The sequence below is a fragment of the Ursus maritimus genome, unplaced genomic scaffold, assembly GCF_017311325.1.
Source record: "Ursus maritimus isolate PB19 unplaced genomic scaffold, ASM1731132v1 scaffold_6, whole genome shotgun sequence".
Lineage (NCBI taxonomy): Eukaryota > Metazoa > Chordata > Mammalia > Carnivora > Ursidae > Ursus > Ursus maritimus.
Window position 1 is genome coordinate 38026943 of NW_024426774.1, and position 23175 is coordinate 38050117.

The 23175-nt window shown below is 41.7% G+C and overlaps 2 protein-coding genes across 3 annotated transcripts in view; one reads left to right on the forward strand and one right to left on the reverse strand.

The window, feature by feature from the left end:
* Nucleotides 1-3340: 3340 nt before the first annotated feature.
* On the reverse strand, nt 3341-13250 carry MRPL35 (mitochondrial ribosomal protein L35). The gene is made up of 4 exons (XM_008700088.2): nt 13149-13250; nt 7144-7333; nt 6365-6509; nt 3341-3682 (listed from the first exon to the last, which is right to left on the reverse strand). The coding sequence occupies exons 1-4, from the start codon at nt 13189-13191 to the stop codon at nt 3494-3496; spliced, it is 567 nt and encodes a 188-aa protein (XP_008698310.1). The 5' UTR covers nt 13192-13250; the 3' UTR covers nt 3341-3493.
* A 3544-nt stretch (nt 13251-16794) lies between these two features.
* Nucleotides 16795-23175, forward strand: part of IMMT (inner membrane mitochondrial protein) — a 41363-nt gene continuing 34982 nt past the window's right edge. For both annotated transcript variants that reach the window (XM_040623229.1, XM_008700087.2), the window contains exon 1: nt 16795-16970. In XM_040623229.1, coding sequence (XP_040479163.1) covers nt 16926-16970 — 45 coding nt within the window. In that variant the 5' untranslated portion in view covers nt 16795-16925. The remainder of the gene's footprint in view (nt 16971-23175) is intronic.

A 23175-nucleotide genomic window follows, 5' to 3' on the forward strand; every position in this document is an offset into this window, starting at 1 on the left:
GAAGCACCCTCAGAAGGCTGGAAGGAAGATGAAGAGATGGAAAGGTTGAAAATCCATTCATTTATTCATTTACTGAGCCAAGTCCAATGGCAACAGAACTGAGACTAACCAGGTTAAGAGCTGACAACAGAAAAGCAAAGTTATGATTTGAAGGCTCACTTGATAAAGTACTGAGTATGTATAATGCTACATTATAGTCATTTGTTGATTTAGATATATGAGTTTCCGTGTTAAGACTCCAGGAAATGCGCAGGACTCCAAGACATTAGACCGAGGTTCTGTGACTTACCAGCTGTATTTTGGGTAATTTATTTAACCTTGTATAAGCTGCAGTCTCCTCAAATCTAAACCAGGGATAAATAGCATCTCCCCTGGGCACGTGGCCGGCTCAGTCCAAAGAGTGTGAGATGCCTGATCTCGGGGTCATGGGTTTGAGCCCCATGTTGGGTGCAGAGATCACTAAAAAAAAATAAACTCAAAAAATACCACCCTGCAAGGCTGGTATGAGGCTTAGCAGTTTTGTATATATATGCCCATCCCTATGCTGGGACATAGCTGGTGTTCAATAAATTATACTTTTACATACATTTCCATGTCATTTAGGTAGATTCTTTAATGTGTTTGGTTTTCAAACTTAAAATCAGTGTTGATGATAAGCCCTGCTACCCGTAAAACAAAAATTATATATATGAAAATTCCCTTTCTCTGAAATCCTATGCCTGTCAGCCCTTCCACTTCAGCCCATGTTTGGATGCTGAGGCCTGGTTGCCAGTCCTTGTCTCTACCTCTCCTACCTCTGGCCTACAGGAAAAACCAAGGTGCTCTGAGGCCCCCAAAACAGAGATCTCTGTTGTCCGCATTTGCACTAGAGAAGTCACGGAGGCAGTGGGAAAGTGGCCTCCTCCTCAACTTCTTCGGGTGCCACTTCCATCCTGCTACCAGGGGTGAGTGAGAGAGGCAGGGGCCAGGCGGCTAAGAAATGATGCAGGGATGCCTCTTGATTTTGACTCAGGTCATGATCTCAGGGTTGTGAGATCGAGCCCTGTGTTGGGCTCTGCACTCAGCACGAAGTCTGCTTGTCCCTCTCCCTCTGCCCCTCCCACATGTGCGCACGCTCTCTCAAATAAATAAATAAATAAATCTTTTAAAAAAATGATGTGGAAACCTTATGAATGGTTGGCCTCTGCTGCCTCAGAAGTTATGAGGAAAGGAAAACCAATCAAAACAGAATGCCATCGGATGCTTGAGTCTTACCTCATCTCAAATCCAATGTCTGTTCTTTATTAATTGGCTGTATAAACAGACATACAGCTGGCCTTCTAGTTTTAGAACCCTCTATCGTCACTCCTTTTCCTCTTAAGGAACATGCACTGGTTTCAAGAAATTCCTCTAATAATCCTAGCCTGACTTGCCACAGAATTTCAATTTGGTTATCCTCAGCCTTATTCTGTTAACAATAGAGAAGCTTCATCTTATCATCATCAACTACTATAGTAAAGGATTTGAAGTAGTAATTGAGGCATAATTCTATTTAATACTGACTTATGATGGTTTGACTTAGGTTTTTCGACTTTATGATGGTGTGAAAGCAGCATTTGGTAGAAACCATACTTTTAATTTTGATTTTGATCTTTTCCCGGGCTAACGATACACGGTAGGACACTCTCTTGTGATGCTGGGTGGTGGCAATGAGCTGAGACTCCCAGTCAGCCAAGTAATCACAAGGGTAAACAACTGACAGACTTACAACCATTCTGAGCAGACACACCCTTTCTGTTTTTCACTTTTGGTACAGTACTCAATAAACATGAGACAGTCAACACTTCATTATAAAATAGGCTTTGCGTTAGATGATTTTGCCCAACTGTAGGCCAACTAAGTGTCCTGAGCACACTGAAGGCGGGCTAGGCTAAGCCGTGATGTTCGGTAGGTTGGGTGTATTAAATGCATTTTCAGTTTAATGATATTTTCAACTTAGAATAGATTTTTTGGGATGTAACTCCATTGTAAGTTTGTTAAGATCTGTAATGGTTTTTCAACCAGGCAAAGTGCTTTGTTGTTTGAAGATGCTTCCCAGATGACTCTGATGGGATAGCTGAGAACCACCGCCCTAGACCTGAACCACACAGTGAACAGGATTTTCCTCAATGCCTGTCATCTAACCCTCTTCAAGTGAACAATGCTTAGCTCTTGTATCATTTCCAAAATGATTGTTTTCCCTTAGTTTCTACAGTGTGTCTTTGGAAAATGTTTATTCTCACAATTAAAAATATGAAATCTCAGATAAACTAGCCTTTAGGAAATACAGTGCCTTGGGGCCCCTGGGTGGTACAATTGGTTAAGCATCCGACTCTTGATTTAAGCTCAGGTCATGATCTCAGGGTCAAGATCGAGCCCTGCGTCAGGTTCTGTGCTCAGCATGGAGTCTGCTTGTCCCTCTCCCTCAGCTCCGCCCCCCTGCTTGCATGGTCTCTCCCCCTCTCCATCTCTCTCAAATAAATAAATAAATAAATAAATAAATAAATAAAATCTTAAAAAAAAAGAGAAAAGAAAATACAACGCCTTTCAACTCTTGGATAAAAAGTGTTTGTCTTCACCTCGAAAGCCTCTTGTTTCATGAATGGGCATACTGAAAGGCTATCTCATTTACTTGTCTCTCTATGAACTGAGAATTGTCATGAACACCATAAACCTAGAATACTAGACGTGTGTTGCCACCCCATGCTCACCTCTAAGTGAAACTGTTTATATAACTATTTTTTGCTCCATGTGACCCTGCTTAACACACCCAAGTGAGCCAGGGTGGGTTCCTGACGCAGGTCAGTGACTCCTGATGAGACCTGGTGTTTAGTGAAGAGACAAACTGGCCCAGTTAGTCTGTTGGCAGTTAGAGCTGGGAGATAGAGGTTGAGGGTTGGGATGCAGAAAACAACCTGTGAGGTGCAAGCCAGTTATTATGGGGGCAGAAACTGAGTCGCATACATGGCAGTCCCCAAGCCTAAAAAATCTATCTTCTGCTGCTGGGGCCCTTGGAGGTGCCTTGTATTCGGGAACACCATGTAATTTCTGTTCTTCCTGAGGCCTGGAGGTTAGATGGGGGTGGGGGGTGGGGGTGGCCAGGTGGTTCCTGAGTTCCCACGTATATATACTTAAAATAAGGTCACACTGCTGGAGCTCACTTGTTAGCTTTACAGCCTTCTTACACCTGCCCTAACTTGAAACTCCTTGCAACTAAATAAGCCTCACTGGAACTAGTAAAGCCATTACCATTTGTTAAAAATAATGAACAATTTTAAACTCCTATTTCCCTGAGCAAATCTGAAAATGTTTAATCCATTAAGGGTTCAAACTTTAATAAGTTTAATGTTGGAGCTGCGTGTTTCCATACCAATTGGCACAATTTACATCAAGTTTTGTACTTATTCCATTTTGCAAAGACATCATATACGCGAAGATACATACTCAATAGCTGGGAAGTCATAAAACTTCTGATCTATACTTTCAGGTTTGTCCGATCATGATACTTCTGATAGGGATCGTCAGCATACCAGTTTCGCCTCTTCCAGAAAGACGTTGTCATTTTATCTAAGAGCTTACTCTGGGTTTTATTGCAGAACACGAATTCCCTCAAGCGCCTTTTTCTTGCAGCCGTCTTTTTCCATAATTTTTTCTTATAACCAGCCTGTAGATGATATTATAAACATTCAAAAGATGATGTTATATAGGAAACCACAGATATCTTCACTATTCATGGCTTATAGGCCCAGTGGGAACAAAGATGAGACTTACCAGGGCTGGTATGTTTTTCAGAAAGATGTGATTCTCAGTGAGGGGTAGATACAGAAAGCACGTGCAGTTTGAAAAAGACATATTAATAATTTAATACTTTGATAAAAGATTATTTAAATTAGAACCACAGAAAATAAAGCCAAATGACTCTGTGGAGGGCAAAGGATAGAGTAATGATATATAATTATAATTGCTAACTTTATATACATTACCTTATTATCTCTTCAACAGTCTTCAACAACATACTATTATTCTCATTTTACAGATTAAAGAGAAACAACCATTGATTAGAGAAGTTAACGGTAGCAGACCAAGATCAAAGAACTAGTAAGAGTTCTTAACCACTACTCTACTATTTTTCCCAATGTGGAGGATGAGGAAGGGCATTCCTGGCTAGTTGATAACATTTATACTCATTTAAGGGGACTAAGTATTACCGAGGCTGACAAAACCCAGTTCTCAAGTATACTGCTTCATTTCTTCCTTTCGCACTGAGGACCAGTTTCTGTAGTATTTTTCTAAGGAATAACAAATATAATAAAACCACCGTTGGGAGTGGTAAAGGAATGGTTAACTCGTATATTTAACCCAGAACTGCCATATACACCGTCCAAGCATTATTAATTTTGGAGAATTAATTTTTGAATTAGAAAGAAAGAAAAAAAGAATTTCTGAAGAAGAATTAGATTAAATATAAAATTACAATCATCGTCTGTGTAGAGTAGAAGAGACCTTAGGTGCCCCACAGGTTAATACATGGCGAAAACCACATAGAAAGTTACAGGGGAGGAGAGACTAACACTCAAGCTATTGCTAAGAGCCCCGCGTCCCTCAAGCCAAGAGTGCCCTGGGGCGCTACACTAACTGAACAAAACCACAGCCCTGGGCTGAGAAGGCACCTTGGGTTTCACTCTGACCAGCAACTTCCACACAACAGTTATACTCAGAAATAAGGAAACGTTATTTAAGAGTTCTGGTTTTAACATGCCAGGGATTAGATTTTCTCTACTCCTTGCTTACAATTTAAATTGAAAGTTTCAAACCCAAATCCCCATATCTCTGTAATAATTTTCTAGTTTGCAAGCCAATCTGGGTTCCTGTGGGTCTCTGACTTACAGGTAATTTGCTGTCCTGCCTCTTACCACTAGTACCCTCTGATCTACTCTATGGAATGCAACCACTATGAAAATGCTTGAAGCTTTTTAGGCACTCTCTAGGTTCAGAAATGGGAGGGAATAAAACTGCTGCAGAAAGTATTTTCAGTTTTTATACATTAATATAAATTAACCCACCCAGCTTTTTTGTTGTCCTCTTAATATTACATTTTGATGAAGCAGGCCACTCCATATATAGAATACTTTTTGGGGTCCTGAGTGGGGACTAGGCATTATGACTGGAGAATCTGATCAGGTCCTTTTTAATAACATGAGCGTTTCAGGGTCCAATAAAAGAGATGTAGAAAGGAAGGCAAAAAAACCCACCCAGCTTATTTTATCTAGGGCCAGATGAAGACCTGGAAATAATCGTATGACAACAAGGGGGAAGAAAATTTCTGGTCCAAAATTCAGAACTATTAACCAAATGACTTAAGTTTAGCTGCTTACGGATTACATGAGCTTCTATTTACGAGTGTAGCAAATGAACTACCACGGTTCTGTTCCGAAGGAACCGTCAACCTATTTACCTTAAATTCAGGATTGTTTATAAGACAGGAGATAATCCTTTCAACTAGTGAAAGTCCTACCAATTAAGTATTTTATTTTTATGGGGAAACAAATTTTCATCTTTAAAGAATTGTTTCACTTCCGAGTAGTAAAAGGGAATTAGAATTTGAATAGTTATCAAAACTCAAAGGTGGTTTTGCAAAACTCTAGTCTTCAACTGCTTTGTAACTGTCAGCTACTGTTTCCGAGGATAAAGACGTGAGTGAAAAAGGCCACACACATGCTCACGACATGCTGTGGGAGAGGACAGAGCAGTAATAATTTGCCAGAGGTCCCTTTGGAGGCTGTGGTCCCAATCAAACACGCCGACAGAGAGAAAATCATACAGTTAAGAAAGTGTATGTGGGGTTAATATTCTGTCATAAAGACTAAGACACTGGATATGTATTAATATCCAACGCAAAGCTGGAAAACAACAACAACAAAGTAAGCAGAAGGGCCCTGCAGCCCCCAATCTGAGCCAACCACGCAGTCCCTGCGCAGGCGCCTCTGCAGCCGTGACACTCTAGGCTGAAAGAGGGCCTCCCCACAGGCTATCACACAGGAGGGGTGTCACAGGGCTGCTGGTGATCACTAGATACGCCCGACACGTAGGAGACCTGAGATGAACTCAGCCTACAGTAAGGAGATGAACCACTGTGGATGATACTTGTTTTACGAATGCTTACACACGTCCTCCTCACACGAGTTCATTGACACGAAGAGACGCCCGCCAAGCTGGTACTTGAGCCCAGCACCGTAAAAGCTTCTGGTCAACGGGACAAAGATATGTCAAGGAACAGTCTCCCTGAATTCTTCATTTTCATCTGCTCCCATTCCTTTTTCAATCAAATAACAGTGTGAAGACTCACCTTCCTCCTCAGCCACAGGCCAGAATGAAGTCGAAGAAACCTATAGACGACAGCTTTCACGGTCTTCCTTTTCCCTTTCCGTGAACTGAAGTACGTGACGGTTCTGACTGGTAGCTTCAGGACATCTGGAAGCAAGGGGGCCACCCTAAAATATATTAAGAAAAAATTTAACTCCGCAATAAGACTCATTCGAGGATAGAATTCATTTCTATACTTAGAAATGAGTGAAGGAGTTCCACTGGAATAGAGCCGACTTCAATACACATCGTTACCTTAAATGACCCAGGACACTAAGCATAAGTAAGAGCCACTATCGCCGACTGGTAAGCCTTCCATCAACTACCCCCTCAATCCCTGTGAGAGAATTCACCCTATGTATTTTAAGCACCTGATTTCTTCAGATTACCAAGTCTTTGAGGACTTCAGTTTATCTTTGTATCCTTTCTGCCAAGCCGGGCACCCCGGAGTCCTCAACTAAGTATTTGCTGACTAAATGAACACCAGCCTTGCATGCTGAGCGTCTCGTTCACCCTCCGCTTTGGCTGACAGCTTCCATCCAGGAAACCACATCTAGAACATCAGAAGTGTGCTCCGGTGGTCCCTGCTGCTGGCACGTAGGCATATGGGGATAGCAGTCATATTCTCCCACTCCGGCAGGCAAAGTCTACATGACAAACTGCAGGCAGGCGAAGAGTACCATCTGCTTCGAAGGTGTCTCTGCGGGCATGAATATTTTACAGTTTCTGTCTAAGCACCACGTTCACTGAAATACACTCTACCTGTTGAGGATTGCTGCCGTATGCCCACATGGCAGGTTTCTGACACAGGCGCTGAGTCCGGGAGCAGAGGAAACAACTGGTGTCTGAAGAGAACTAAAATGTCGGGTGGACAGTGCAGAGCTGAGACAGGCATTCTTGACACGGCTTTGATAGGCTGAAGATACCAAGGTGTTCAGGGGCCGTAAGACTCCTGTAAAGAGAGAAACATCCTGGTTTCCTACAATACTCCAAAATATGCATCCAGGTATTTATGTAAAATGAATGTGTCAAAACAAGGTGAGCGTCAGACTCACCTGGGGAGATTTTTACCAACTTCAGTGAGGTATAACTTACGTACCACAAAATTACCCATTTCTGTAATTCAATGCTTTTTAATAAATTTAGGAAGTTGTGCGACCACCACCACGATCCACTCTGATATGTCCTAGTTCTGTGTTCAACAGTAGGGAAGAAAAATGTTCGCAACACTAAGTCCCCCCTGCCCGATCCTCTCCTCTGACGAGCCAGGGCTCCCTAGCACAGAGTGCAATGGCAAGGCGGACACAGAGAGCCTGGCCGTTCCCCGGAGAGGCAACAGAGTGGCAAGAGGAGTCATAAAGAAAGCAGAAGAGGTACTTGAGCTCTCTGGGAAATGAACAGGCCACGGGAGGAGCAGGTAGCGGGTCCAGGTAGGATGAACAACATACAAAACGGCAAGGGGGGCTGAAACAACTACGTGCCCGGAGCGGGGACTGGACGAGCCAGAGGCTGACACTGCTTGCCCGACAGTAGGCGATGCCTGGGCGCCGTTCAGAAGGCACCTCGTGGGGTGGGGGCCGGGGGGGCCGAGATGCGTGCACTGAATCCAGTCCTCTTCACCTATTCCTCACATTATTGCCAAAGTACGAGTCCGGGGCTACAAAGCAGAATCACTCACAGGGCACTGACCCGACTCCGATTCTGAGTCGAGGGTGGGACTCGAGAATGTGCACGCCGAGAAAGCGCCACGGGATGATGGAAATGCCCCCAAACTGGATTGCGGTGATGGTGGCACGACCCATTAAATTGACTAAAAATCATCAATCGTACACATAAAACAGGTAATTTTATGGTAGGTAAATTATACCTCAACCGTGGTTTTTTTTTTCCCCAAAGATTTTATTTATTTATTTGACACAGAGAGAGACAGCCAGCGAGAGAGGGAACACAAGCAGGGGGAGTGGGAGAGGAAGAAGCAGGCTGGAGGGGGGGAGCCTGATGTGGGGCTCGATCCCAGAACGCCGGGATCACGCCCTAAGCCGAAGGCAGACGCTTAACGACTGCGCCACCCAGGCGCCCCTCAAAAGTGGGTTTAAAAAAAAAAAAATTCCACAGGTGAGACTGCAGTTCAGCCAGGGCTTAGAACCACTGCCTTCCTGTTCAGTGCACTGATTTCACATAACAAATGAGGGGCGGTGTAGCGTGGGCCTGGACTGCTGGTGTTCGAGTCAGACTGTCTGCACTCATATTCCAGCTCCACTCTCACTAGCTGTGTGACCACGGGCAAGGTACTTAACCCTTCTGGGCTCCAGTTTCCCCAAATTTAAATAAGGTTAGTCATGGGGAGGTGATAAGAATTAAATGAGAGAAAACATGAAAAGTGCTAGGAAGAGCACTTGGCACAGAGAGATCATTTAATGAATGCTAGTAGCAGAGAGTTAAGAGCAGAGAAATGCTTAGCAAAAATGGTATAATGTTAACAGATGGCAGGAGAAGGACTGAATACGTAAAACCCATATTTTGCTTTTCTATTCTCCATCAAAGATAACAATTTTCAAACTAAAAAGGGTAGTATAAACATTAATGAGTGAGCTGAAATCCAAGATTCAGGAGACTGTTGAGGGAGCCCCTCTGGGAGCTTGGAAGTGAAATTCTCTACTGCAAGGCATTCAAGTCTCCAGGTATAAATAACTTGTATTTCAAAGAATTGTAAATATTTGCAGACATGAGTACAAACTAAGAGGTAATCTTTGAAAGATTAAATGAATTGAAGAGGAGAACAGTAGACAAGAAAATGTCCCAATTTTCACAAGGTCACCAGAACTTGGTGTCTTGGTTAAAACAAAACAAACAAAAACTCTCAGAAATTCTTAGAAACCTCCCCTGAAGGAAGTGAGCAGGTAAGAGTCTAGAACATATAAATGGGTAAATTACAGGCTCATTTGTAGGGAAAAAAAAGGAGTTAGAATGGATAAATAAACAGGAAGTGCACACAAAAAAAATCTATATTGTCAACTGGGAGGGAATCGTTCCTTGAAAAGATGGGGGCGCCTGGGTGGCTCAGTCATTAAGTGTCTGCCTTTGGCTCAGGGAGTGATCCCGCCGTTATGGGATCGAGCCCCGTGTCAGGCTCCTCCGCTGGGAGCCTGCTTCTTCCTCTCCCACTCCCCCTGCTTGTGTTCCCTCTCTCGCTGGCTGTCTCTCTCTCTGTCAAATTAATTTAAAAAAAAAAGAAAAAGAAAAGAACTTCGTTTTTTGATGTAGTCACTAGACTGGGAAATCATGGGATGTCTAGACACAATGTATCCTGACTTTAGGAAGGCATGTGAAAAGGTTTCTTTATATTCTAAAGAAATAAATGTGGGCAGGATAATAGTACAGTTAGGTAAATTCCAAGTTGACTAGAAACTATCCCCGAATTAGTTGATTGCTGTTCTGATGAAAGTCTTTTCCTGGCTCCCTAATTGATTATATCTTCCTCAATTTTTATGAAGGTCCTGAAGCTGCATAAAGCATGTCTGTCAAATCTGCATGAAAGCAAAGTCCAAAGACTATCTGGACTCAAAGTGATCTTGGTAAAACGGATCAAAATTAACAAGACAAAATCTAGGATAAACACACTGAAGTTAGAAAAAAATGAAGGGGGCGCCTGGGTGGCACAGTCGTTGAGCGTCTGCCTTCCGTGGGATCGAGCCCCACATCAGGCTCCTTTGCTGGGAGCCTGCTTCTTCCTCTCCCACTCCCCCTGCTTGTGTTCCCTCTCTTGTTGGCTGTCTCTGTCAAATAAATAAATAAAATCTTAAAAAAAAAAAAAAAAGAAAAAGAAAAAAAATGAAGGAAGGGTGAATCTTGCTTGATAGCAGTTCCTGGGAAAATAACTTGGGGGCCTTATACACCATACCCTGAGGTGGATCAACCCCGTGATTTAGCTTGTAAAACCTAAACACAGGGGCGCCTGGTGGCACAGCGGTTAAGCGTCTGCCTTCGGCTCAGGGCGTGATCCTGGCGTTGTGGGATCGAGCCCCACATCGGGCTCCTCTGCTATGAGCCTGCTTCTTCCTCTCCCACTCCTCCTGCTTGTGTTCCCTCTCTCGCCGGCTGTCTCTATCTCTGTCAAATAAATAAATAAAATCTTAAAAAAAAAAAAAACAAACCTGAACACAGCCTCAGAACGTGCTGACAAAAGGGTAGCACACAAATCAAGGGCAGTAATTAACTGCTCCTTCAGTCTTCTGCCCTGTTTGGGCACTTTGATACACACTGGCTTTCTCTAAACACATTCTTATATGGAGAACACAGATATTTTAACAAAGTGACACAAAACCAGGGTTTTGAAGGAATAAGAGGAGGCAGAGGGAACAGGGAATGTACAGGTGAAGAGTCAAAAAAAAACAAGGGGAGGGATAGTAAGTTTGGGGAATTACAAATAGCTCCGTGTGGCAGGAATCAAAACAATGGGGAGTGGGGAGGAAAGTGAGTATGACTGTCTAAACTAGTGGTCTTTAAGCTTTTTGATCCCATACCCTCTAAAAGTATTATGAAAATGCTAAGTGAAATAAGTCAAGCAGAGAAAGACAACTATCATATGATTTCTCTCATCTATGGAACATAAGAACTAGGATGATCGGTAGGGGAAGAAAGGGATAAAGAAAGGGGGGGTAATCAGAAGGGGGAATGAAACATGAGAGACTATGGACTATGAGAAACAAACTGAGGACTTCAGAGGGGAGGGGGGTGGGGGAATGGGATAGACCGGTGATGGGTAGTAAGGAGGGCACGTATTGCATGGTGCACTGGGTGTTGTACACAACTAATGAATCATCGAGCCTTACATCGGAAACCGGGGATGTACTGTATGGTGACTAACATAATATAATAAAAAACCATTAAAAAAAAAACAACAAGTGGTTTTTAGATGTAATGAAATTTTTATGAATACTAAATCCAACAATTATTGAGGTTAAAATAATATTACATTTTGGCAATAAACATTTATTAATTTAAAAAAAAATAAAAGTATTATGAAAAATTATGTATGGGGCTCAGTCCCATGACCCTGAGATCATGACCTGAGCTGAAATCGAGTCTGACACTTAACCGACTGAGCCACCCAGGTACCCCTGGGGTGACTTTAAAGAAGCACATCACTTTCACAGTATCAGGCAATGCTGAATATATACATATTCTGATTCAGCAGTTTCACAGCCAGTTTTATAAGTATATACACAAGCACGTTGTACAGAAATTCTTGCACTCATGTGCCAGGACACAAGGAAAATCAGCTTTGTACCTAATCGCCCCAAACTGAAAACACTCAAATGCCCAGCAACCACAAAATGGAGAATTGTGGGGTGGTCGAATAAGAGACTATTATATAGGAACAAGAAAGCACTACAGCTAAACCCAAAATGAATGAATTTCACAAAGTGAAAGACACAAGAGTACATACTGTGTGATTCCATTCATGTAAAGTACAAAAACAGGAAAAACTAAACAATACATTACTTACAAATGCCTATATAGATGTTCAAATTATTACAGAAGGGGCACCTGGGTGGCACAGAGGTTAAGCGTCTGCCTTCGGCTCAGGGCGTGATCCCGGCGTTATGGGATCAAGCCCCACATCAGGCTCCTCTGCTATGAGCCTGCTTCTTCCTCTCCCACTCCCCCTGCTTGTGTTCCCTCTCTCGCCGGGATAAATAAGTATTTATCTCTGTCGAATAAATAAGTAAAATCTTTAAAAAAAAATTATTACAGAAAAAAAGACAAGGTTTACAATGAAATGAGGCTACTGTTTATATTAAGCAGAAAGAGGGAATTTTCCTTAGGAGAAGCACAGAGAGGTAGAGAAGAGGTTCCTGGTAGTGTTCTGTGTCCTGCCTTCAGTGTTACACGGGTGTTTGCTTTAGAGTTACTTGTTAAGCCATTCGTGTATGTTACATTTTTCTTCATATGTTATTTTCACAATTAAAAAATACTCCTCATAAACATGCTCTTCTGTAACAGTTGGGAAATTTACATTGTAGCTTTTTTCCTTATTTCTATTCTTCTTACACAGAATTTTATCCTAATTTATTTTGTGGATACGTAATTTACCGATAATCTTATCACATTTAAATAATATTTTTTGCTGAAGTCCTTAGAGCGAAGGCAACTTAATTTAATTGCCTTCACTCCTGTCATCTCTCTCAGCAGAGAAATCCTTATGACTGCCCCAGTGCTGGGGACTGAGTGAGCAAAAAAACAGCCACATTTCCTGCACATTGTGTGAATCTCATACATACAAGCTTGCTGTGTCTTAGGCACTACGCGGGGCGCTTTACACTCACGAGCTCATCTAGTGCTCAGGTATATGGGGTCACCCTCATTTTAGAGCTGTAGAACCTAAGGTTCAGAGAAATTACTTTTTCAAGGCCAAAGGTCATAAGTGGCGCGTTCTACCTCTAAATGAAGTTAGCAGGGACTTTTCTGTCTCCTTCGCCCTCCTTCGCCCCAGTCCTTCTAGTCTGTTTTCTAGGTAAGGCGGACTGGCCAGGAGCCGGTAAAGACGCGGAAACTTGGGGACACCCAGGTCTGCCCGGGTCCCAAAGTGTCGGGAATCTCCGAAGCGACCGGCCGAACACAGGCAGTCCCGGAGAAAAATCGGAGCAATCTTCTGGCCTTTTTTTTTTTTTTTCCTGTTAACCTCCACGCTAAGCGCCTACTCCATCCTGCACCAGTCCCGACTTCTATGAGGGGATAAATCAACCGCACGGCTTTCCACTTACCTGATGCTGCTCTCACGGCGCGAGCAAAGGCAGGAGCCGCCATCTTGCCACCCCGGCCTACGGCAGCCGCATTGGGTCTAAAAGCTCCAGGGCAAAAGGAAATTAAGAAAAAGAAATTTGGGTGGAGCCGAAGGAGGAGGAAAAAAAAATGAATAAAGGAAGACTGAATGTCTTCTATATGCCAGGCTATTCTTCACCGCTGTAAAACAAGTGCCTATGAAGAGTTTCTGACATACAGTAGGCTCTTAAATTTTTAATGAGCATTTGATTGACAGATCTATTTAAAGTACACAATTTGAAACACAATTTCTTTTTGCTCATTTTATTAAATTTGAGAAAATAACTTATTTTCTTCCAACGGTGGTGGCTGTTAGGCTAAGTGAGTAGGAAATAGCAATGATATTTAAAAAAAATTTTTTTAATTGAATGACAACCATAATTAAATTAATGTAAATATCCTAAGGCTATCACACACATATTTTTTCTAATCATTAACACTGTCATTTGGTAGAATAGCATCTCAATCTCTCCTAAACAATTCTGTGTTCCTTCTTTTATTCTTTTTTTTTTTTTTTTTTTTTTTTTTTTTATTCAACAGAGATAGAGACAGCCAGCGAGAGAGGGAACAGAAGCAGGGGGAGTGGGAGAGGAAGAAGCAGGCTCATAGCAGAGGAGCCTGATGTGGGGCTTGATCCCATAACGCCCTGAGCCGAAGGCAGACGCTTAACCGCTGTGCCACCCAGGCACCCCTCCTTAATTTATTCTTGATAATTAGTGATCATACATTTCTTCCTAATGTTCATTCAAACAGAAAACAAATCTCTCACTCATCCTTGTTGGCTAAGATATTCCATTCATATACAATAAATGACACCATATACTGGTTGAAATGGGTAAGATTCAAGACTGGTCTCAAGGAGTTCACATTTAATAAGGAAACAAGTACAGAACAAATACAAGGCAGATAAATAATTCACAGGAGTAGACCAAAGTTAAGGAGAGAGGCTTTCTGACTGAGATGATCAGGGAAGAGGTGGTAGAATATAACATGAATCTTAGAGAATGGGGAGGATTTTAACAAGGGCAAGGTCATTCTTGGCAGTAAGAACAGGAAGAGCTAAGATGAGAAGAGAGGGAGCCAGGACAGAAAGCTACAGGATTTATTTATAGCAGTGGATCTCAACATTTTTTTGGTCTTAGAACCTCTTTACATACTTAAAAACTGAGGACCCCAGAGAGCTTTTAATTATGTTTCCAATTGCTGTTGTAACAAATTACCCCAAATTTAGTGGCTTAACACCACACAGATCATCTTACAATTCTGTAGGTCTTAAGTCTAAAATGGGTTTCATAAGGCAAAAATCAAAATGTCCAGGGCTGTGTTCCTTCTGGAGGCTCTAGGGGAGAATTTGTTTCCTTGCCTTTTCTAGCTTCTAGAGGCTGCCTATGTTCCTTGGCTTGTGCCTTCTTCCATCCTCACAGTCAGTAATCACATCCCTCTGACTTCTTCTTCCATTGTCACATATCCTTTTCTGACTCTGACCCTCCTGTCCCCATCTTTTACTCGTAAGGACACTTCTCATGACATTGGGCCTATGCATATAATCCAGGATAGTCCCCCATCTCAAGAGTCTTAATTTAATCCCATCTGCAAAGTTCCTTTGTCATGCAAGGTACCATTCATAGGTTCCAGGGATTAGGGAAATGTGTATATGTTCGGGAATAATTTTTCTGCCTACTATACTAATTGATTTTAAAACAATTATTTCTATAACAAAAATAGACTCATGAAAATTAACTATTCCAAGATAAAAAAAAAATTAGTGAGAAGAGTGTCATTTTATTCACCTTTTTTGCAAATCTCTTTAAGGTCTGGTTTAATATTGAATTTGCTTATGCATTCAATCTGTTGTGATATCACCTGTCACCTAGCTTCTGGAAAAACTCTACTATAAAATTATGAGATAATGAGTGAAAATAGCAAATAGGATCTTAGTATTATGAAGGTAATTTTGATTTTACGGATCTTCTGAAAAGGTCTCAGACTCCCTAGTGATCCCAGTTTGCACTCTGAGAACCAACTGAGAATGTTATATCCTTTAGTTCTTCTGGGTTTTAGGGTATGTAAATGGGTGATGCGCTCTGACCACTATCATTGCTTTCTTAATCTTCCACCTAAGGTGGCCAAGTTCAGCCTTAAAAACATTCCCAAATGCTGGAAAAGTACCGAGACATTTCATAAATGCTCCTTGAATTGGCACTGGGAGTCATTGCACATTTTTGAACAGAAGAGTGATTTAAACTTGTGTGTTACTTTAGGGGAGTCCATTTTAAAGCAAAAAAATTTTCATAAATTGCATGTGCAGAATGCAAATTAAGGACTTGGTTAAATGCGACATTAGGAAACAATAGAAATTAATTTTGGAGTTTTGAGATCTGGAAGATGGAGAAGTTGGTAATGACGTTCAGGCCCAAGAACTGGGCGTGGGGCCCACATGGTTGGAGCAGATTGAAATTGTTTATTGGTATTGAGAGGTTTATGGCCAAGATGTTAGAAAAGTCATTACACTGGCATTACCTAGCATAACAGCACTGGGCAGGGATGGGGTTGGGAGACTTCAATTTAATTGCTAAAATTATTTTAAAAATGGGAGACTGTTCTGGAGGCCGTTAGGTAATGGTGATATTAAACAGAGAGTGTAATGTAATTATTATATAAAGTACCCTGAAAAGCACTGAACATATACAAACGTAAGTATTTGATTTTAGATAAATTTTCAACTCCATTTCTCCATTTTACAAGTGGGATTAGTATCATATTGTAATACCACCATGCTGTAAAAAACCGTAATTCTAGGAACACCATACTGTAATACATTACCTAGTTAAGACCTGAAAATACTTTGCAAACACAATAGATATACACGTTAGTTTCTTTGATATTGTAATGGTGATAAGATCATTAGTAGTACTAATAGTATTAAATACTATATTCAATATGTAACATGCTAAACCTTGGCTACAGACTCAGTGGAATACTTTGAACAGTTTTTCTGCGCTGACCTCCGTAACTTCCAACCCTTTCCACAGATTGCAGCCAAAATTATCTTTGGAAAATGAAAACGTGGTGGGAAAATCAGTGTGGTTTAATCTAGAAGGAGAAGCAATGGAACCCGAAGAATCTGGGTTTCTCTCCCTCTCTGCCATTCATTAAAACGTGAACAACACACTCCGCACAAAGATCTCTCCAGTGTTCGTTCACCCAGTCTCTCCCGTAGTCAGGATGACTCCCTGAAGAGAGGCTGTCAAATGAAACAAACACGCAAACCAAGTCAATACCATTGTTTACGTAACTTTCGCCAAATTCATTGCTTTCTACGAAATATCAAGCTGACAGAAGGGGCTGAGATATTCTCTTGCTTGAATTCTTCGAAGAATAACATCTGCTTTCCGTACTGATCCAAAGCCCGGAATTTCACACGCCCTCCCACTCCGCGTTCGCCTACCAACTCCTTCTTGGGGCTACAGACAAGAACTCCGAGAGCGGCCCGGAAGGAGAAATCGCCTTTTCCGCCAAGGGAGGGCCCACCCTCTCCCAGAGGCCTGGGCGGGGTCGAGAAAGGGGGCTGCGCGTGCGCAGCGGCGTTGGTTGCCCTTCCGGTACGACCGGCGCGGAGAGGCTCCGCGTACGGAGGGACGCACTCACGCACTCTCTCCCTTACAAGCGCCGCCGCGGCAGCTCCCGCGTATATCAGCGGTTTCGTCGCCCCGGCCGAAATGCTGCGGGCCTGTCAGTTATCGGGTGTGACCGCCGCTGCCCAGGTGAGCGCGGGGGCGCCGGGAGAGAGCGCGTGGTGAGACTGACTCCGGGCAACCAACGGAAAATGGGAGAGGCTTTCGCTCTGTCTAGGCCCTGGGACAGAGGCGTGTGTCAGGGCCGCCTTCATTGCGAGAGTCCTGGGCCGCCCCGTGAAGCAGTTAACTGGGGAGTTTGCCCCAGAGGGATGACTTGAGGGTTATTGCTGTAGCGGGATGGGGTGTGGAAAGAAGGTGGCGGGGAGGCGGGCGCAGGACCGTCGGCGCGTCTTCGGGGACGTGTTATCCAATCAGCCTCGTGCTGCCCCATTCAGGGACCAATCGTGGCTCCTGGCGCTCGGGTCGCCGGTTGGGCTCGTGATAGGTTTCGCGCAGCCAGTGGTTGAAGGTCGAGGGGAGAACTACAGTTCCCAGCAGGAAATGCCTGGCTTTGGCTTGTTGCATGTTTAATTAATAAGGAGGTGTTCGGCCTGTTAGAGTCCGCATTATAGGGGGTCAAGGCTGTAATTATTCTGGAGGGACCTTCTTTTTTGTAGCGGAGAGCCCCCCTGAGCTATTCTTACTCTAAACAAATATGGGAGATTGTAGTTTATGGAGTAAAGACTCTTGGTACTGAGGAAGGACAGGAGTCATGACCTTGTGCTCATTTCTGAGATTAGCTTGAGGGATCTAGCTCTCCAGGTGCTGGGACAACTGTGGCAGACATCCAAGAAGCCTAGACACTCAGTGATTTTTATTTCTGCATGATTATCAAAGTAATTTTCTAAAATTGGAAATAAAGTAAACCTGTTTCATTGTGCACAATTTTCAGAATACTGATATGTTGGAAAAATGTATTGCAAAACAGGTACTGTGACTCAAGTAGTAATTGAACAAAATCCCTAGTCATAGTGAGTGAGAAATCATAAAAAGTATAGCTTTTTTTTTTTTTTCTTCAAGGTTGCTTGTCTCTCCTCTTGTTGCCAGGATAGAAGCAGCCTCTTCTATAGGCAAGTAGGGTCTGTATTAGTTCTTTATTAATGCATAACAGATGTCACAAATTTAGCAGCTTAAAACAACACCCATTTACTATCTTACACTTTCTAGTTATGAGTGGTCTGGATTCTTTGCTTAGTGCCACACAGGGTTGCAGTCTAGGTGTTGATGGTGCTGTGGTTCTCATCTGGAGCTCAGAGTCCTCTTCCAAGTTCATTTTGGCAGAATTCAGTCCCTGCTTTCTTGTCTGCTCTCACCTAACTCTCTTAGAGGCTGTTCAAAGTGTCTTGCTCAGAGGCATTTCAGTAACTTGGATGTTTGCTTTCTTGCAGGCTACCAGGAGCTTGTCTCTGACTTCAGAAGTCTCTCTTTTCTGTTTCTGATCTATAGACCATCATGTAAAGGGCTTTAAGATTAGGCCGGGCCCACCTGGAAAACCTCCCTTTTGATTAAACCAGAGCCAACTGATGAGTTACTTGAATTACACCTGCAAAATCCCTTTTGCCTTGCAACTCTAATCATGGGCTGAACAGGGGGCAGAGGTTGTGGGGGCCATCTTAGAATCCCTCCTAATGTAGTACCCAAGTAGGAATAGAAGAATGGGGAAAGTAGAGCTGCCTTTCAGGGCAGAACTGTTGGTTTGTCTTTGGAGCCCTCCTTTCATGGCACACTCTTGTTATGTCTGCCCTCAGGTTGTCATTTTTTTCACTGATGTGTCTTCTTGTCTGCCAAAAAGTCCAAAATTACTTTTTCCTTGTCTTTATTAAAATGCTTTCTACTTACTGGGTCCCAATTAGGAAGTTAGAAGAAAACAGATTAAAGCTTAATACTAAAATATGAACCCTTTTCTAGCTTGCATCCACATTTTCTTGTGGTCTCGAAATTGCGATGTTGAAAAATCCATTGGTTTATTCTCAGTCATTCTGTAGCATTTATATTGTTGCTTTGTGAAACACTTTTTGCTATTTTGGCTTTTCTTATGTAGTATCTAGGGGCCCATTTTACTCTTATCTCTCTTTTCCTTTGTTGAATCTGCTTCTTGTACCTCCAAATTTATCCTCTCTTCCCATTTCTCTCTTTTTGTTTTAATAAAGACATTTTTTAAGAGCAGTTTTAGCTTTGCAGCAAAATTGAGGGGAAAGTACAGAGTTGTCCCATTTAAGCTCCTGCCCCCATACATGCATAGCTTTCCCCCATTACCAACATCCCCCACCAGAGTGGTACATTTATTACAATGGTGAACTTAAATGGGCATATCATAGTCACCCAAAGCCCATAGCTTACATTGGGGTTCACTTTTGGTGTTGTACATTGTCTGGGTTCGGACAAATGTACAATGACATATTTCAGTCATTATGGTATCCTGATATTTTCACTGCCTTAAAAATCCTCTGTTCTCTACTTGTCTCTTTCTTTCCTCACCTTCTTGCAACCACTGATCTTTTTATTATCTCCATAGTTTCGCCTTTCCAAAACATCATTTAGATGGAATCTTACAGTATGTATCCTGTTCACGTTGGCTGCTTTCACTTAGTAATGTGCATTTTCTTCCGTGTCTCTTCATGGCTTGATATCTCGTTTATTTTTTTTATTTTTATTTTTATTTTTTTTAAGCATTGAATAATATTCCATTGTCTGGATGTACCACAGTTTATTCATTCACCTACTGAGGGATATCTTGGTTGCTTCCAGGTTGTAGCAATTATGAATAAAGCTGTTCTAAACATTCATGTGCAGGCTTTTGTGTGGACATAAGTTTTCAGCTCTTTTGGGTAAATACCTAGGTGCATGATTGCTGTGCTGTTTAGTTTTGTGAGAAACTTCCAAACTGTCTTTCAAAGTGGCTACCATTTTGCATTCTCAGCAGTGATGAATCGGAGTCCTTGTTGTTCCACATCCTCATCAGCATTTGGCAATTCTTATAGATGTATAGTGATCCCTCATTATTGTCCCATCTTTTTATATACTATTATATACTATTTATTATATATATAATATATATATATTATATACTTTTATATACTATTATATACTATTACTTGGGATTATATCAGTTCTCAGAACTTTATTCCCTAAGCAGATGACTCTTTAGCTTCTTCTGAGCTTTGTACTCAAATTTTCTTTTCCTTGTTTGATTTTGTCAACTTTATCCAGAATATTCTATTTGTCAAAATTCTTTCCATTCCATCAAACTTCATCTTCTTTAATGTTTTCCTGCTTTTACTATTGCCCTTTTAGAGTCAGCTCTTTATATAGTAGTTAATAAAGTCTTTTCTAAAAGCATACAGATTGCATTATGCTCTTCATTGACATCCCATCACATTGAGAATAAAATACAAACTCTGTACCACACCCACCAGGACCTTCATGGTGTGCTCTTTGCCTGTTTCATTTTTCTACTCTGCCTCATTCTGTTTTGGTATCTCTAGCACATACCTCATTGCCTTGTCTTTCTATTTTATTTTATTTTATTTTATTTTATTTTATTTTATTTTATTTTATTTTATTTTATTTTATTTTATTTTAATCTCATTGCCTTTTCATTTGCTGTTTCTTTTGCCCTGAAGTCTTCCCACACATCTTTGGTTAGCTCACTTACTTCATTCTAATATTTTCTCAAATATCTTCTTCCCTTCAGAGAGGCCTCCCCTATGTAACATAGATCTTTGACCAGTCTCTTCTTCCTTGCATCACTCTGAACTTACCCTTACCCTACTTTTACTTTGTAGCTCTCACCACTACCTGACATAATGTATATTTGTTGTGGGTTTGCCACACATTAAAATGTAAGCTCCACAAAGGGACTGTGTCCATATTTTTTATTGCTCTATTTCTAGTATTGATCTTAGTAACTGACTCCTAATAGATTCTCAGTAAATATTTGTGATGTGTTTGAATTAAAAAACGATTTTCTGTTAATTTTTCTTAATCTCCGTAAGTGGATGTGATCTCCCTTATAGTCCCATAGGTTTTATTTTATTATTTTATTTTATTTTATTTTATTTTATTTTATTTTATTTTATTTTATTTATTTTTTTTAGAGAGGGAGGCAGAGAGAGAGGGAGGGAGGGAAAGGAAGGGCAGAGGGAGAGAGAGAATCTTAAGCAGGCTCCATGCCCAGCAGGATCCCGATCTCACAACCCTGAGATCGTGACCTGAACTGAAATCACGAGTAGGATGCTTACCCATTGAGCCACTCAGGTGCCCCAAGCCCTATAGGTTTTAGAACCTCTGAGTAACAGAACCAATAGAGTATGTAATAGATAAAAGGATTTATTGTATGGCATTGGCTTATGCAGTTGTGGAAGCTATCAAGTCCAGTGTCTGCAGTGGAGCTGTGGGGCTTGATATGCAGAGACCCAGGCGAGCCTGTGGTGTGGTTTTAGTTTGAAGGCTGATGACCTGGAGAGCTGATGTGCATTTGCAGAATGAAAGCAGTCTGCTGATTTCTCCCTTGTTTGAGGAGGCTCATCTTTTTGTTCTAGTCAGGCCTTCAACTGAGTGGATGAGGGTCACCCACATCGTTGAAGGCAATCTGCTTTATTCACTGTTCACTGATTCAAATGTTAATCTCCTCCAGAAACACCCTCCAAGTTGCCATAAAATTAACCATCACAAATGGCATCTGCCTAATTCTTTGTCTGGACTCATCATCCTTAAATTCCTTATGTATAGGTATTCAACAGAAATGTTCTTTTTTTTGTCCTCTTTCTTTCCAGAATGTGCTTCAGAGCTCAAATTCTTCCTCAGTTTATTTCCCACACTTAACACCATTTGTCTTCTTAGTCCCAGTACTGCCTGCATTACCAGGCCCAACCTTTTTTGAGTTGGGCATTGGGTTTGGAGGGCCTGAGCTTTCAGCCCAGCCCTCTTCTAAACTATAGATTTGGTAGTGGTCACCTGCATATGCAGAATCTTAACTGTTTATCACTTAAAAACAAGAGAAAGAAGCATTGTTCCTGAGGGTTGACAAAGCCAGTTTGTTTATGGCCAAAGTTTGAAAGCAGGGCTAGTTTAGGTTTGAATTTGTGCATGGACATTTTTAGTTGTCATCCTCTGCAATTCTTTTTTTTTTTTTTTCCATTAGGATTGTAAAGCAGTATGTTATTCAGTAATGTCTGCCAAGCATACATGGTAGAAAGTGCTTTAGTATGTCATGCAGCTTGCTCTTTGCTTTTACCCATGCTAGAATCATTTTTTAATTATTCCTTATTTTCGTTTCTGTAGGCCAGTGGCTTTCAAACCATTTTGGAATAAATTTCCATCATAACTTAAGACATGCGAGTGGGAATATATGAATAATATATATTCACACATATATGCAGGGAAAACTAAAGAAGTATTAAGTTCCTTCTTTTGCTATATTTAATATCTGCCATTTCCTTGTTGTAACTGAAGGGTACTTTTTCTAAGATACAGAACATGTCTATACTAATACTGCTTCAGTCCCAAACTTCCTGGATTTTTTTGTGTGATATATTTTTAACCTTAGTTCATGATTCTTTTTTAAAGATTTTATTTATTTGAGAGAGAACAAGCATGTGTGCGCGTGCACGCATACACACACACACACACACACACACACACACACGCAGCAGGGAGGGGCAGAGGGAGAGGATAGGCAGACGCCCCACTAAGCATGGAGCCTGATGTGGGACTTGATCCCAGGACCCTGAGATTATGACCTGAGCCGAAGGCAGATGCTTAACCAACTGAGCCACCCGGGTGGCCCTTATTTCATTATTCTTTTTTTTTTTTTTTAAAGATTTATTTATTTACTTATTTGACAGAGATAGAGACAGCCAGCGAGAGAGGGAACACAAGCAGGGGGAGTGGGAGAGGAAGAAGCAGGCTCACAGCAGAGAAGCCTGATGTGGGGCTCGATCCCATAACGCCGGGATCACGCCCTGAGCCGAAGGCAGACGCTCAACTGCTGTGCCACCCAGGCGCCCCTCTTATTTCATTATTCTTATAAAATATTTTAAGTTAGCTGTGGAAAAAGTTAAGTTGTCATATACCAATCTGCATTTCAGATGTAGAACTGGGCATTACCTTCTGGGTGTCTTTTGTTTGGGAGGAGTCCTTATGACAAAACCCACTAAAACATTGTCAGTTATAGCAACTGGCAGAATCTATAGGGGAAACCTGGGACCTCCAGATGGGGTTCATGTGAGGGGATAATTTATTATAGTCTCTTGTTTCTAGGTTCTAATTCTAATGCTAGAATTTGGTTTCT

Coding starts and splice junctions, on each gene's coding strand:
- MRPL35 (XM_008700088.2), bottom strand. CDS start 13,191: ATGGCGGCTCCTGCCTTTGCTCGCGCCGTGAGAGCAGCATCAG. Junction 7,334..13,148: donor CGCCGTGAGAGCAGCATCAG/GTAAGTGGAAAG, acceptor CTCTCTTTACAG/GAGTCTTACGGCCCCTGAAC. Junction 3,683..6,364: donor GCCTGTGGCTGAGGAGGAAG/GTGAGTCTTCAC, acceptor TATCATCTACAG/GCTGGTTATAAGAAAAAATT.